Here is a 17,250-nt window from a genome sequence, read left to right on the forward strand (position 1 = left end):
TGTCAATGACCTCGACCAGATGTCTGTCACCATGGTAACTGGTGCAGCAGACACCCTGCAATGTGCAAGTCCTTGGTACAGCAGACTTCTTTAATATTCATTTGATATCTAGTTCAGCTAATCACAGAATACAGACTGAGTGCAAGTCTTTGATACTGTATGGGTATGGATTATTTAGTTTTTATTGTTAAGATTCAAATCTTATAAAGCAACATTGCCTTCTCTAGTCTTGACAGATAGGAAAACTGCCTTTAGTGTTTTAGGAAACTTTAGAACATCCTGTAATGGTCTTGGTTGTTTGACACCTCTTTTCGTGACATTTTACTCATTGACAATTTTTGAAATAATTTGACATGTGAACTATTAAACATGCACCCAAAAATTTGAATAAGGAATGCATTCTTCTACTTCAAGATTAGGATGTTACATGTATGTATTAGAATGCATTTTACTTTCGAGCATGAATTAAAGAAATTTTTTTCTTTCTTGCAGACGTTCCCGGACCACCTCTTGACCTGTACCCGTCTCAGATCCGCCGTAACCATAGCGAGTTGTCATGGAAACGGCCCGAGGACGACGGTGGATCTCCCATCACAAACTATCTCATCTTCTTCCGCGAGGCAGGACGCAAGTTCTGGTCCAAGTCAACAGACGCCTGTCACGGGCTGTTCTGGCAGGTCGGGAAAATTTAAGACATTCCTTCAAGGTCTTTCAGATAGGATAAGAGGCCTGCTAAGCCTGTGTTATTTCTCTTCATGTGGATTACAATTAGAGGCTTCAGCTTCTTTTTATGAACCACAAAAGTGCAGTGTTGTCTATGATTATCAATCATTGTGTGTTCAAGGAGTGACCACATTGTCTTTTTGATGGTAATGATGTGGGCTGTGAGCCTGATATAAGCAATAAAGGAAGATACATTTTGTACATATTCTCACATGCTGTCTCGATAAGTCCCAAGGTGGACAGCCTTGTGGAGGGTAAGAAGTACTTAGTCTACTACTGTAACAATGTTAATATGATATGGGCTGTGAGCATGAGATGAACAATTAATAAAACACCTAATATTTTCTTCCCAAACCAAGGTGGACGGCCTTGTGGAGGGTAAGGAGTATTACTACAAGGTTCATGCTGCGAACAAGATTGGAGAGGGACCACCGGCCGAGATCGACAAGATCCGTGCTATGGATCCTATCGGTAGGTTATCAATTGTTGTCAGTTGTCAATTTGCTTGCAAGGTAAAAGAATTGAGCTACCTGCAGAGTTGTACTGGCAAATTGTAACCAAAGGTTTAGGTACACAGGTACTTTGGAAATACCACCATCATGATATAAATTCTTTTCAAAATAATGATGATGAAACCAATCTCCTTGCTGACATGGAATATTATGAACCATCAGTCCATCAAGGTAAGGCACTGTTGGAACAACCAAAAGAGAATCCTGGCTTACATTGCTATAAGTTGTACTGTCATACATGTACTATGTGAAGTAGATTCTACAACACCTGCAACTGTTTTAGTATAATAAATTACTGCAAAGACCAAAAACAATTATCTGTGTGTTCCAGATCCTCCCGGCCCCTGTATTGACTTCCAGCACACCGACCCGCGCAAGGACTCTCTGGTCCTGAACTGGAAACCTCCGAAGGACGACGGCGGCTCCAAGATCATCGGCTACAACGTTGAGCTGACCGAGTGTGACAAGCCCGGCGAGTGGCGAGCCATTAACGACTACCCCATTTCCGTGCTGACCACACCGGTCCTTGGGCTGACCGAGGGCACGGAGTACGTGTACCGCGTCAACGCGCAGAACGCCGCGGGCGTCGGCCCATGGGTCAACCTGCCCGAGTCTGTCCTGGCCAGGGATCCGCTCAGTAAGTGGAGTAATTTCTCTAAATTGTTTTTCTAAAAAATTGTGTATTCTCAGGAGAATTTTTGACTGCTCTGCCTTAGTTCTGCAAAATGCAAAAGACCAAACACAAAGGACTTATGGACAGGAAACCATTTAACTACTCAGACACACACTTTCATGCTAAAGGCTGGTTTTCAATCCTTTCATTCATTTTATTCTCTTTACCAGTAGATCCAACCCAGGTCCTTGACCAGTAAAAAAACATTCCAGAGCAAGTCATTGTTAGTAGTGTTAACACAGGCCCAAGATACTAAGGACAAATTGCATACAACAATAAACGTAATTGTGCTTGCACTAGCTAAACAAAATAAATGAAGTCATCTTACGGTCTAGATAACTAACACTAAACACTGTTTCCAGGGGAGCCTACCCTGGAGCTTGCCCTGGAGGGAGACGTGGTGATCAAGGCCGGCCGGCCGCTCCGCCTGGAGGCGACTTACGGCGGCCGCCCGACGCCTAAAGTCTCCTGGCTCAAGGAGGGCGTCAGGATGGACCCTGATGAACATCTGCACTTCGAACTGTAAGACACTTAAAGTGTTCGTGTGTTGTTTATAGGAATTATAGGAATTATTATAGGAAACATTCAGCTTATACATTTGTACATATCATGGGTTTGTAAAATTCTCAATCATGTAGAATCTTTGTCAGAGACTCCTGTTCTTACTTCAAAAAGGACTTTTACTGTGGTAGACCATTAGACTGATACATGTACAAAGTCATGTGTCTATGAAAAAAAATATGTGGATAATTGGTCCATGAAATCATTAAGTAGCCTTACAACCCAGGTCATTATACACTGTATGGCAGTTTGCTTGTTTTTTGTCATCCCCTTGAATTTTATTCAAATCCATGGACTAATTAACCAGTGATCATAAACAATGTGACAGTTAGTGACCGGCGACATGTTGTTTGTTCCCGCAGGACCCAGACCTTCACCACAGTAGTGTGTGATAAGGCCCTGCGCTCTGACACAGGGAAATACACCGTAACTAATTATTACAGATTTGGGAATATGGACAGTTTGTGACAACATACATTTTGTTTGTTCCCCCAGGACTCAAACCTTCACCACAGTAGTGTGTGATAAGGCCCTGCGCTCTGACACAGGGAAATACACTGTCACAGCCATCAACGAGGCTGGTCGTGCCAAGGGATCTGTCAACGTGGAAGTCATTGGTGAGTTTCTTCATCTAAAGTTTCTTCTTTTATTTCTATCCCTTGCATGGATATAAATGTTTTCCTTTACAAAATAGAGGAAGATGGAAAGATGGTAGGAAATATTACATTTAGTAGAAATCAAGCTAGGAATCTTTTCTACTTGCATTTGTGGCTGCTTCACTTTGGCCTTTTGTGTAGTTAATGGAATTAAATTCCAACCTTTTCATGCGTCTGCACTCAAAAATCATAGAGATCTTTTCTACCTTAGTTTATAGCTAGTGACTTGTTGCTTGGTCTTTCTTGTAGTTTGGTAGGTAATGATTTATTTTACTACCAGAGATCCCTGGACCATAGTTTGCGGCTGTACAATATGTGGCTAGGTCTTTGGTGTTTCTTGAGTCAAACTACAGTGTTTTTATACCTAGACAGAGTCTCATTTTGTTAACAATTTGTTTTCTTCCCAGACATCCCTGGCCCGTGCACAGAACCGTGGGACTTCAGCAACTGTACCCGTGACTCTGTCGACATCTCCTGGGGAGTACCCGAGGACGATGGCGGCACCCGCATCACCAACTACATCCTCGGTACGTCTTCAACTCAAAATTCTTCTTCTGAACCTTTGTTCCTTCATCTTGACTTCAGTTGCTATAGGCTCTCCCTGATATATAGGTGGCATGCAAGCTGGCATTGCAGTATTGTCGTACATCTTCTTTTCTCTCTCTCTTGTTTGTTGATAAAAGATAAGACAAGAAAAGTGATAGTATAAGAATGCTAGTGACTATCCCATCACTATTATAATATAAAATTGTACTATTGAGTCTTAAACAAATTGTGTTTTGCTATATTCCAGAGCGTCGTGACACGTCCAAGCCCAAGTGGCAGACAGTGACGCCCAACGCTCTGAAGACCAAGTTCACGGCGACCCAGTTGCTGGAGAACCACACCTACGAGTTCCGGGTGTCGGCAGAAAACCGCTGCGGCGCTGGACCAACTATCAAGTCTAAACCTATCAAGATACAGCTGCCATTCGGTAAGTGTTGTACTTGATTGTACTTTGTACATGTTCTCTCTCATTAATGACGGATTTTGAAGGAAACCCATCCTTTTGCCATTTAGCATTGCTATTTGCATGTACCTTGAGTATTTTAAAGATCCCACTGCCCTTATTGAAAAGAGTAGGGAACCATCCCGGTGTGAGTGGTTCAAACCTTACAGTCCATCCTTATGCAGCTTGTACATACTTTGAAAAACTGGTGCATTATGCCTAAAGGCTGTTTACTGGTGATGCAAAACAATCATCTGTGTCATTGTCTCACCAGTAGTCCTTTTCCATTCAACTCTTCTTAGTGAAGGATTTTGACAGATACAGGTCCATCCTTTTGCCATATCCATAGTTGTGTATTGTTCAATCAGTATTTGTTGGTGACAGAAATTACCATGATGATACAAATGTACATAGTAGGTATTTCTTTGGTCTTATAAGACCATGAAAATACTTTTTCTACACCATGTGCTTACTTAGTATTCTTTGTTTTACGCTCAGAGCATCTGAGTTCTGATGCGAGTCTCTGTTGTCTGATGAATCAGATACATATTTAACTGTTTAACAATGTTATAAGAAGAATAATGCCTGACAGTACATATAGTTACACAAAACCTTTTCATCATCTCCAGGCCCCCCTGGCCCGCCAGAGTCCCCGGGTATCCGTGGCATCGAGGCTAACGCCATGACAGTCACGTGGGACACGCCTCTCACCGACGGAGGCAGCCCCATCATCGGATACATCGTGGAGAAGAGGGAGAAGATGTCAGGTCGCTGGGGCAAGGTAAAGATACAAACTTACCACTTTTTATACCATCATGAAAGTTCATCTGTGTTACATGTTTAAAGTTAAAACTTTAGTGGTAGAAAGCTCTAGGTGAGAGAACTTTTCGTGTTGGATCTTAAGTTTGAACTTTAGACAAACTTACCACTTTTTCATGCATGTAGCAATGAGTAAACTGAGATTTCATAGACCCTGTGACTATGTGTAGGAATGTAGTTCCCGCCATGTTTTCTCAGTTTGACAAAAATGCCATCTTGCATGAATGTTTTCCAGTCAACATATGCATGGGTTCCCAACAGAGTATGAAATATATTGACTCAGCAAAGTAGTATGAAGGCTATATAAACTACATGTCAAAAAAAAGTGTGCTAATCCAAAATCATCTTGTTGTTGTTGAACTACATTTCACACCAGGTGAATGTTGCTATGCAGCAAAATATATACTTAATGCAATGATGCTACATCAGTTTGTTGGCTTCCCTCTACAATGACTGTTGTGTTTGTCTCTAGGTGAACCGTAAGGCCATGGAAGGCCATTCCCTGTACGTGGACGGCCTGATCGAAGGTGCGGAGTACGAGTTCCGTATCTATGCTGAGAACATGGCGGGATGGGACCTCCCAGCCAGCCCACACAGCCTACACTGGCTCTGCCACCTATGGGTGAGTAGCTGTGCCTGCTTGTTTGGGCTTATTCCTTATTGCTATCCTGGTGCCATAGGCCACTGGTACATGCATGCAACATTTTACATGCAAAGAAGCAACAAGAGCCACAAGCAAATAAGCATCAAGAAACAGATATGAAATGCAATTTTAGTGATATCAACCCAGAGTAGGTGTTTGTAGATAGTTTCATCATATTCTCAAATCAAATAATTGGAAAGTTTTCTTGTGGGAAGAGAAAAAAGATTGTGTGCCTACATGTAAGGAAACTGTGTACTGTATGTTTGAACTTTTATAGTAGAGCCACTGTATTTGTTGTCATTGAATGTGATAGAAACATTATCAATTCATCATCACACAGTTTTCCACATAGTTGCTGAGAAGTGGCTTCTCTGTTACATGACATACTTGATGATAGTGCCAGCTCTCCTCACCCACTTCAATAGTTCAGAAGTAACTACATGGCCTTCCCCACGACATTGTAAGTATAATGTATTCTGGAATCCCTGTATAATGTTACTGTTACCTTCCCCAGATCCCCCGGGTCCGCCCCAGAAGCTGCACACCTATGACTACACCAAGTCCTGGGCAGCGATTCGCTGGGAGGAACCACTGGATAACGGGGGTGGTGAGATCACCGGGTACTGTCTGGAGATGACGCCTAAGGACAAGGACGACTGGCTTAAAGTACACGACAAGCCAACAATCATGTACGTTTGGTTGTTTGTTTGTTTGTTTGTTTGCTAGAGTCCTCCACAAGTATACATTTGTCAAGTGAAAGGGGCAGCAAAGCAGGTGTATTAAGACCTGCAGATATGCATGAATACAAAATGCCCTCCCAGACACTGCAATTATAATACAATACAGTGATTGTATTATAATTACCTATATAAATAGATACCTATGATGGCTGTATGTTTTCACATCTTCTGTAGATACACATTATTTATTTGTCCATCTTGGGACTTTTGAAACCTTATTTTGTAGATCTAATAACTATTTCAAAAGTTGAAATATATTGTGCAATAGGGAGTAAAAAGCATGTATTTATCCTATAATTCTATGTCTAATTTGCAGATTTTTGCCATCGTTAGTTAACAATGTTAATAGTTGTAGATACCATTAACAGTATGCTTCCTTGTATATAACTATGTGTTCAATATATTTTTTGAACACCAACTTGAAGACTTTGTAGCATGTCTAAGAATCCCTCCTGTGTCCCCAGGCTTGAGGAGTTCACCATCTCAGACTTGGTGGAAGGGAAGGAGTACGAGTTCCGCTGTAAGGCCCGTAATGCTAAGGGCTTCGGTCCGTACGCTGTCATGGAGCCCTTCAAGGCTAAGGACAGAGTCTGTGAGTACAGGAACTTTCTTATCTTTCTTACCTTTCTTCTCTTCTTAGCTTTTAAAATAATAATTTTTTTGTATCAACAATATTTTATCAAGACATACATACAGTAACTTTACACATCATACTGGTTTCAATCTTTTTTCCGTAATCAATCATGTTATGTACCAAGTTAACACAGATTGACTTTCATCATGCTAATGTTTCAATTTTATTATGGATGTTTTGATAAAGTATTAGTTGCTCAACAGCACTTTACACTGAAATTTGCGTAATTATCACAATGTATAAAAATGTTCAATGGTTATACATAGTATGTAAAATAGTGAAAGTGTAAAATTAACTGAATATATTTTCCTCTGTCTTGCCCAATAGATGAGCCTATCATTGAGCTGGAGGCCGGTCTGCGGTCAGGTCTGACCGTCCGCGCCGGACATCCCATCCGATTGGCTGCCTACATCCGCGGGAAACCCGATCCCGAGGTATGGTGGGAGGCCGACCCTGAGCTGGACAAGACGCGCACCGTGATTGGTCCGACAGAGGACGGGTCAGAGTGCGTGCTGAAGAACTCCCAGAGGACGGATTCCGGACTGTACAAGGTCACCGCGAGCAACGACGCTGGCGAGAAGTCGGCAACATGCATGGTCACTGTACTCGGTAAGTAGAAATGCTTTTTTCTTTTGAGTATTGACTGATTGTGGCACGTTTTGAGCAGTTACAAGCTAAAAGGCTTCCAAGTTATTTTTTTGATATTATGTTAATAAGGTTTGTTAATGATTCTGGCAAGAAGTCGGCTACATGCATGGTGACTGTCTCGGTAAGGGAAAAGGAATTAGCTTTCTTTTGATTATTAAATGAATGTGGCATGTTTTGAGATGCTTCAACAATTGCAATTAAAAAACAAATGACTCTTACACAGCATAAAATTGAAACAGACCACTTCTTCTTCAGACCACTCATCTAGTACCACGTCTGTTCATGCAAATTTATGATAATTATTATGAATATCATTTATGATATTATTATGATTATCATTTATGATAATTATGAATATGCAGATTTATCCCTAAATCCATCACCAGACATGCCTAATGCCCACAAAGATTCTTCAATGATTTATGCTAATTACTGGAAATTAAATTTCTTCCAAGACTTAATTGCACAACCAGATTCAAGTAATTTATGCTAATTTATGCTAATCATATTCCATCCACAGATGTGCCCGGCCCGCCGAGGTTCACGCGAGTGAAGGACGTGATTAAGACCGGCTGCACACTGCAGTTCTACAGTAATTTATGCTAATGGTATGCTAATGGAATGCTAATGATATGCTAATAATATTCCTTCCACAGACGTGCCCGGCCCGCCGAGGTTCACGCGAGTGAAGGACGTGATTAAGACCGGCTGCACGCTGCAGTTTAAGACGCCCGAGGACAACGGCGGCTCCGAGATCACCAACTATGTCATCGAGAGGCGCGAGGCGACTCGCCGCATCTGGACACAGATCTCTGCCACTGTGCAGAAACTAACGTTCTACGCCTCCAATCTTCAGGTGTGTGAAATTGATATCTTAAAATGTAGCAAAGTTAAGTCTTTGCCAAGATTATTACTGGGATGCCATTGCTGCTGACTGCTATCAAAGGCAGGCCACTTTTAAATTTGTGGAAGTAAATAATGGCTTGGTACAGTAAATGTGGTTGGAGAATAATTTACAGGCTAGTGGGATTTGGCACTTTTTCAGATATTGTCCTATAATATGTACAATCTATGGATGGCAACATGTCAATAGTTACATTGAATTCATCAATTATAGGAATCCTGGTATAGAATGTGATAGACTTGTATGTGTTAAGTGAATTGTGTGTATCAAAATACATTTAGGAGATACAATGATGCCTGGCTTATATGATGATACTTGTCCCTACAGGAGGGCACTGACTATGTGTTCCGTGTGGCTGCTGAGAACCTGATCGGCGTGGGAGACTTCACGGAATTCCCGCCCTTCAAGGCCATGGACCCCATCGGTAAGTAACCTCTCAGACGCTCTGGCCAGGATGCATTATTAGGATTCTTATCAGGATAGACCAGGGCATTGCCCCTGCATGTCCAAACATCCTTACAACTCCTTACAGTATAGCACAGATGTCAGTAACCTGGATTTCAGCACCAAGGAGAGCAACCACTGTAATATAGAACCTGTCATACATGTAGATAACATCATTTTATGCTCTGATTTTATGTGTTTAGTTTGGCACTGAGAATATGCAATCTAGTCCAAGATTAAAAGTAAAAACCTGTTGCCAGAATGCATGGATTTCAGCACCAAGACTGTATAACTCCTGACACGGAAAACCTCATTTTATGCTCTGATTTTATATGTTTAGTTTGATTCTGCGAATATGCACTCGAGTACAAACCTCTTGCCAAAATGCATAGCCATTTCCTATACAACAGTGCAGAACAGTGCTTTCATCCAGCATATCTCCACTTCCATGTCTAAAATGCGTGTCTTTCCTTCCCCCAGGTCCTCCCGGCCCACCACAGAACCTGGAGATCTATGACTCCATGGATACTGAAGTGTCGCTGTCCTGGGACATCCCCAAGTACAACGGCGGATCACCCATCGTCGGATACGTCATTGAGTGCCGCAAGGTGAGTTTTAACTTCTCACATTCCTTGAAATAAGTATCAATATCATCCAAAAACCATCCAGTTTCTAACCATAACACATGTTTTTGTATCTGTCAGTCTCAAAAGACTATGACTTAACTGCGCAACTGTCCATCCTACTGCACAGGATGGGACAGTTTCTTCACAAATAGAGCTTAAACAGAAAGTGACACAAAATATCCATTTTTTTGTATATAATGTATAATACATTGTTGTGTTTGGGAGTCAGAGGGTAACTTGTAAATCTGTTAATACACCTGTTTTGCCCTCATTTCCATGTGTATATCTGTGGAGAATTCTAATAAAAAAACATTGCATTTTCCACCGCAGTACGGTGATCGTGACTGGAAGAAGGGCCACACGACTGCGACGGAGCCTGACCTGAAGTTCACCCTCACGGAGCTTCCTCACATGGAGGAGTACGAGTTCGCCGTCAAGGCCGTGAACGAGGTCGGTGCTGGCAAGCAGGCCGTCACTGACCCGTATGTGGTCAGGGAGAAGCAAGGTGAGGAAAAAATACAAAGCTCTGTGATCAACTGATGTTTGTGTTGGGATGGAAAGAAGTGGGATGGATACTTGTTAGGAAGATTGATTTAAGTTCTTTAGTAGGCCCTGCTTTGAAAACTTTTGTGAAATGGCTGAATGGAAATTATGTTAGCAAAGTACAAATGTTATAGTATGATTGTGTTATTCTCTTACACATTGTAAGAAACCAACAATTAACTTATAGTGTACCATATCTTCTTAGAAAGAAACATCTATTTGTGATCACCTAAGCGTCATCACTACATGTTCTAATTCTCTAAAGAGCAGGTAGAGACTGAAATAGATACTTTCTTGAGTGTTAATTTTCTGCCCCCTTCCCCCGGCAGTTCCTCCATCCCTGCGGCTGCCACCACAGCTGACCTTCAAGGCCGGCACCAACGTGGTGTTGGACGCTGCACTGGACGGACGCCCCGCTCCTAAGGTATGACACACTTTTGATGTCTATTCTTCTTCTGGGAGACTGCTGAGCCTGCAATACAACTGTAGTTTACATGTATTAGCAGCTGTGATTTGGCCACTGTTAGTAACTGCTAACAAACCGTAGGAGTTGGGCATAGAAGTGGACATGTACAAGCCACAGAACAAGTGCAGTTAGTGCTCCTTGCTGCAACAGTTGAAGACAGTTCTTTCCTTCCTAGTTTTTACAGTTTTTTTGCCTAGTCAGGTGTTCCTTGGCAAAAGCACTGTTCCATCTATCGTAATGGCCACTTGATTAAAAGATCAAAACTCACTGTTTGAATTATAAATCAGCCTGGTATGTTGACTTTATAGCTCATATCATATGCCTTGGCCTGTTTTTCATCTGTTTCTCATTCCTTCCTGCACTCATGTAAGCATTATGTTTCCCCAGGTGGAGTGGTACAAGGGAGATGCTTCCCTGAAGCCAGACCAGCGCACAGACATCAGCCAGTCCCTGATCGACACCATCTGTACAGTACAACACTGCACCAGGAACGACGCGGGGACATACTTTGTCACCGCTTCCAACAACAGCGGCAAGAAGTCTGCTGAGTGTGAGGTCACTATCTATGGTAAGCAGCAGTCTTTTTTTCCATATCATCAATTTTTACCTTCTTCTACTCCTCAATTTCAGAATCAATCTATTGACAACTATGTTGGCATCAAAGGTAATTTGATGCAACTTTGTTTTTTATTATATTTGACATTAAAAGCCTGATAGGTTACTTGAAATAAGTATCACCAGCAGCAGTTCCAATTCCCAGCCTTAAAATAGGGTCATAGTTGTTTGTAGTGCGTTATTTATATTCCAAATATCATTTTTCACATTGACATTGGACACAATTAGACAAAATTGGTTGTCCAATCACAAAACTAAATCTCATAGAAACAGAAACCAATTTAGAAATATGATCTTCTCTCAGCAGTGAAAATAGCTACACCTCTTTAGACTAGGACAGATAATGATGATGATTATGTTTCTCATGTCCTCCATTTCTTTGCCCCCCTCCAGGCCCACCTGGCCCGCCCCAGGACCTGAACATAGACAGCATGACAGCGAACACCTGCACGCTGTCCTGGCACCACCCCAAGGACGACGGCGGCTCGCCCGTCACCTGCTACCTCGTACAGCGCAAGGAGATGCCTGACGGGAAGTGGGTGCTCGTCAAAGGTCAGTCAGAGCTGATTTTCAGAATGATGCCAGTCTTGATAAATACAGTACTGTTACTGTAGTGTTCGGGTTTAAAAGTGTGATTTCTGAAAGCTTTGTACTTTTATTACGCATGCTGACTACAATTGCAGTTGAAATACTCTGCAGCTTCAATCAACCAATAACAAGTGTAGCCATGCTGTACATGTTTGTTCCTTTGCTTTTCCATCTTTAGTTAATGGAGATGTCCATGCAACTGTATGAAGAGAAATCCCTTGTGTAAGGGGACAAATTCCTCAAGAATGACAGTAGAAAGTAGAAATTGAGTTTAGTGGACACATTTCTTAAGATTGACAAATAGAAGTGTACACCATTCTTAAGATTGACAAATAGAAGTGTTCACCATTCTTAAGATTGACAAGTTGAAGTTGACAAACACTAATAAGTCCCCCCCTTTCCACAGGTGACGTGCCAGTGTGCAGTTTCATCGTGCCCCGCCTGATCGAGGGCAAGTCCTACGCCTTCCGCGTCATCGCGGAGAACAAGTTTGGAACTGGACCTGGGACTGAGACCAGGCCAAAGATGATCAAGAGTCTCATCAGTAAGTCTCAACTACAAGTTTGAGGATTCCAACAACCAACTTTTTCTGCATCCAGAGAGTTTGATAATACTCTTAAGTATATACACTCATAATCATTTGATTAAAAAAATCCTACTGATCATGAGTCAGCAAAGTCACAAGGGAAGCAGTAGGAACTGTACACTTACTTCTTATTGATGATTCAACATCTGCTTCACATACAAAATGTGACCTCCATATATATGTCACTGACTGCATGCATGCAAGCCTTTTAATACGGTATTAAAAGGCTTGCATGCATGGTTAAACCATAATATGAAATAACAAAATTAATGTAAGATGCCACCCTTCTAAACAGCCTGGATTCTCCAATTCCTATATTATGATACAGTAGGCTGAGAATATGGTGAGAACTTCCTATGTTAAAAGGTATGATAACAATCCTCCTGCCTTCCACAGAGCTTCCTGGTCCCCCTGAGAACCCTATGATCACAGACGTGTCCAGGAACATGATGATTGTTTGCTGGGAGCCGCCGCTGGACGACGGAGGCAGCCCCATCACCGGGTACTGGCTGGAGAAACGCGACTCCAACAACCAGAGATGGTTCAAGGTAAGATATAAGATGTCTTAGATTCTTCCAACATCTTGGAGACATTTCCTCAGCATGCTTATGTCTATTTTAGATTAAAAATCTTTATGAAAGACCTGAGTGGCAAGTAAAAGTCTTTTGAAATAATGTCCACTATTTTCTGCTTGCTGCTGCAACCTTTACTGTTCAAGGTGCAACAAGACATCTCTAAGTAAGATTCACTCACAACTGAGAATCCAAAGTCTTAAGATATTTGCCTCAGCATGCAAAAAAACCTTACCTTGCCTAGTCTCCCTTTTTTTTAAAATCATGTCCAGCAAGCTACTAGTAAGACTAGTATTTCTTGCTCATTGCTATGCCATTCACATTGCAAGATTTCTAGACTAAGTGTGTACCATTATGCAGCATTATAACTGGCTTCATGTCTTGTTCCCAGGTCTCCAAGGCCCCCATAGTGGGCACCCGTGAACGTGTGACTGGACTGTATGCTAATGTGGAGTACGACTTCCGCACATCCGCCATTAACGCCGCCGGTGTGGGTCCACCCAGCAAGCCAACCAAACCTAGAGTTGCAAAGGATCAAGCTAGTAAGTATCACTACTACTGAGGCATGTACTTGTTTGCTCTTCAGTTTTGACAGACTTCTAATGATTTAATGCCTGTGTTGGCTATCCCAATGAAAATTTGGTGCCAAAAGACTACTTCAACTGGGAAAAGGCATCTTGTCACAAGCAGCCAAATTTAAGAAGAAAGTGGCATGTTAAGTCTCCTGGAGTATTGCATTGGTTATCATGGAATGGGCAAAGTACTAACTGTGGAAGCAGGGAGATGATTTTTAAAAAGGCATCTATTCAAAATCTGACGATCTTCAGAAGAAAGTGGCATGCAGAGTCTTTTGGAGTGTCCCTGTGCTTACCACAGTCAAAGCAGTTGTCCGCAACCATCAGGAACTTGCACAATGCACTAACTGTCCCATGTTTCCCCCCCAGTTCCCCCCGGCCCGCCGCGTCCCCAGGTGGTTGACACGACGCGGTCCTCGGTGACCCTGGAGTGGGAACCGCCTGCGCGGGATGGAGGCAGCCCCATCATCGGATACTACGTCGAGATGAAGAAGTTCCGAGGAGAAGCTGACTGGGTGAGGAAACTTAAAGAATTTGTCTTAAACTTTATGTTTTACTTCTAATGTTTCGGAGAGTAACTCTAATGAATTACTTAGAAACACCTGAACTACATGATTACACAGTGTTTCTGTTAGTTTATTTTAGTGACAGATGGGCAAAGAAGAGTGATGGATGTCAGTTGAAATTACCAATGTCTAGTAGTAGAACTTGACTTGAGCACGAGTATTGTAGAAAGACAAAATTCAACGATCTTAAGTTCACATTGTTAGCAGCAGCTACAACTGTTTTCTATAACTTCACAATCTCAGTAGTGTTGACATGATGACAATGATGGACCATTTTTATTTTGAAGAAAATACATTGTACATCGCCATGAGTTAAGTTCATATTTGTGTGAGAAACAGCAGCTAGAACAATTTTCTAATGTTTTCAGGAACGTTGCCATGACACGGAGCTTGTGCGTCTGCGTGAGCTGGTTGTGCCTGACCTGAATGAGGGAGAGGAGTACTGGTTCCGCGTGTTTGCCGTGAACGAGGTCGGGGAGGGGCCGCCTGGAGACGTGCCCGGAAGGGTCATCGTCAAGGAGAGGATCGGTGAGAAACTTAAACATGAACTTCAAATCACTGGTCTTCAGGCATTATTAGACAGAGTATTAAAGTTATCACAGATGTTTGCCTTGTTGCTTCTATGATTAGATAGTTAATGTTTAATTTACTAATGGCATTGTCAAGGAGGCTATCAGTAATAAACTTCAACATGATCTTCATTGGCCTTCAGTCATTGTTACACAGTTATTGTTAGCATTGCAATTATTCTACATTTAAAATCAAAGAAACCACATCTTATAGGAGAGATTGCTAGATTCATTTTCCACTGCCTCAATACAAAATGTCAATTGTAACAAAACTAGCTTAATGTATATGGTAGAATGCAGTATATTTTACTGTAGGAGTTACCATCACAATTGCACATGTTATTTGCAATTAGCCAATGATCATGTATTTGCAATAAAACTTATATTTTACTCTAATATTAACTCTATTGCTGTAAGAGTTGAACAGATAATGTTTGCTTATATGTAAATGTTCTGACATTGCCCCTGTTGTACCCCCTGCAGAGGAAGTTGAGATGGATCTTGATGCTGACATTAAGGAAGGTGTGACAGTCCGGGCCGGACAGCCTGTACGCCTCATGGCTTACTTCAAGGTGGGGCAAAATCTTCTAGGTTTACAGATTTATAGATTTTGGCTAAGTTTCCAAAACTGCATAACCAGGAAGCCCCAGAAACAATTCTTAGTCTGGTTGATCTTGGGCTAGATTGGCTACAAATGCTTGTCCAACAAAAAGTTTCTTTCTGCTCCTTTATGCAGAGCATAGGGTAGTGCCAATCTTCACTTCTCTAGCCCCTGGGCCACACAGTTCTGCAAACACTACAGCAGAAGGCTAGCCTAACACTTTTCCATATCCATTGTGCTTACAAATGTACAGAAGGTCTAATCCGCTGTTATCTAGACTAGAATTTTTGATGTTTTAAGTGGAGCTGAGATATTATCATGATAGACTATATTAAAAATGTATGTACATTATTGCACCATTGTACATAACTGTATATTTCACTAAGCATGTCATTTGTAAATTGTAATATGCATTCTATGTATGTCTTTGGACACTCTGGCTTCTTTGTAAGCCAAATAAATAAATATTAAATAAATAAAGTATGATAGACTATATTATGTAACATATTATTCCATTTCCCTCCCAGGGCCGTCCTGAGCCAAAGACCAAGTGGTCGCGTGTGGGTACGGAGGCCATGATGCGAGGTTACCCTGAGAACACCAGCATCAGCACCGCTCTTATCATCAAGACAACAGCCCGCTCCGACACCGGCAAGTACGCGCTGACCGTGGAGAACAAGGCCGGGGCCAAGACCATGCAGACTTCTGTCACTGTGCTAGGTACGGGGGACTCTCTTACTCATAGTTTGTCAATGGGGGACAAGAAATATACATTATGTAGCTTCACTGCAACAACAATTTTTTAATAGAGATGCCATTGATAACATTAGTATCAAATGTGATTAAAAATTTAAATTAAAAGTATGCCAGCATTAATGATTGTAACACACAATTTACAACAATCTTTATTGACACAACAAAACTACAGCAACTTTTGTAAGGTCTCCTACACTGAAACAAGAGGATACAAATGATTTAACCTACAGACAAGTCTATTGAGTAAATCAACATGTTGAGTTTGAAGTATCACATGTATGCTTAGGAAGTGCATCTAGGAGTTCCTAGCCTGTAGGACTCCAGAAAGATTAGTATACAATTTTGTATCACTAGTGGAGATTCTGAATAAACAAATGAACAAACAAACAAACAACTGCCCTCCCCCCCAGATGTTCCTGGCCCAGTGATCAACCTCCACCCGAGTCATGTGACCAAGCGTACCGTGACCTTGGTCTGGCAGCCGCCCGAGGACGACGGCGGGTCAAGGGTCACCAAGTACCGCATCGAGAAGCGCGACGTGAGCCGCAAGGCGTGGCAGCGCGTGTCGGACACGAGGGACGTCACGATAACCATCATGGACCTGGTGGAGGAAGCGGAGTACATCTTCCAGGTCTGCGCCGAGAACAAGTACGGAGTCGGAGCACCTTCTGAGACACAACCTGTCATGATGGCTGAGCCTCTGGGTAAGTCTGCAGGAATAAGGAAAAAAGGAATATGCCAAAACAATACTTAACTCCCTTGGACAGTAAAAAGAGATTATATATCATATGGTATGTATTCTCTCCATATCCAAATGTGTCCGAAATATGTACTATGATTCAAAGGATGAAGAATAGCTGAATTTATTTCTTGGTTACTACTGAATACTACAATGTAGTATGTCTCACATGTAAGCTTGAGATAACAATGGCATATCACAGACATTTATGACGCGGTTGCATGACTAGTATATAAAGTCACTGTAATTTCTTTCTTTTTTTTTTATCTTTTAATCTTTCTTTATTGAATTTTCCAAAATAAATTAACAGTAACAAAATATAGCATGGCATTGTGCAAAAAGGAATACATGGTGAACCACAAAAACAAAACGTAAAATCCAGGTAAATAGTGTTGTGCAAATTTTACAGATAAACCCTGTTGCCCCTAATTACATGGTTTAAAAATACAAATGGGATTTTTTAACTCTTTAAACATTTGTTTAACAACTTATTTATCTATTCT

The 17,250-nt window shown here is 41.6% G+C and overlaps 1 protein-coding gene across 1 annotated transcript in view; it reads left to right on the plus strand.

The window, feature by feature from the left end:
• Positions 1–4,751: 4,751 nt before the first annotated feature.
• LOC109471813 (titin-like) overlaps positions 4,752–17,250 on the plus strand; it is a 309,005-nt gene continuing 296,506 nt past the window's right edge. Inside the window, 21 exon segments of the mRNA XM_019771168.1 lie at positions 4,752–4,894; positions 5,405–5,501; positions 5,504–5,554; positions 6,090–6,264; positions 6,780–6,907; positions 7,277–7,558; positions 8,254–8,453; positions 8,829–8,925; positions 9,426–9,553; positions 9,902–10,076; positions 10,444–10,538; positions 10,968–11,148; positions 11,589–11,747; positions 12,190–12,327; positions 12,766–12,917; positions 13,333–13,483; positions 13,886–14,031; positions 14,451–14,610; positions 15,135–15,223; positions 15,780–15,972; positions 16,419–16,712. Of these exon segments, the coding sequence (XP_019626727.1) occupies positions 4,796–4,894; positions 5,405–5,501; positions 5,504–5,554; positions 6,090–6,264; positions 6,780–6,907; positions 7,277–7,558; positions 8,254–8,453; positions 8,829–8,925; positions 9,426–9,553; positions 9,902–10,076; positions 10,444–10,538; positions 10,968–11,148; positions 11,589–11,747; positions 12,190–12,327; positions 12,766–12,917; positions 13,333–13,483; positions 13,886–14,031; positions 14,451–14,610; positions 15,135–15,223; positions 15,780–15,972; positions 16,419–16,712 (3,190 nt within the window). The 5' untranslated portion in view covers positions 4,752–4,795.

Source organism: Branchiostoma belcheri, unplaced genomic scaffold (assembly GCF_001625305.1).
Source record: "Branchiostoma belcheri isolate BF01 breed outbred unplaced genomic scaffold, Haploidv18h27 scaffold26, whole genome shotgun sequence".
Lineage (NCBI taxonomy): Eukaryota > Metazoa > Chordata > Leptocardii > Amphioxiformes > Branchiostomatidae > Branchiostoma > Branchiostoma belcheri.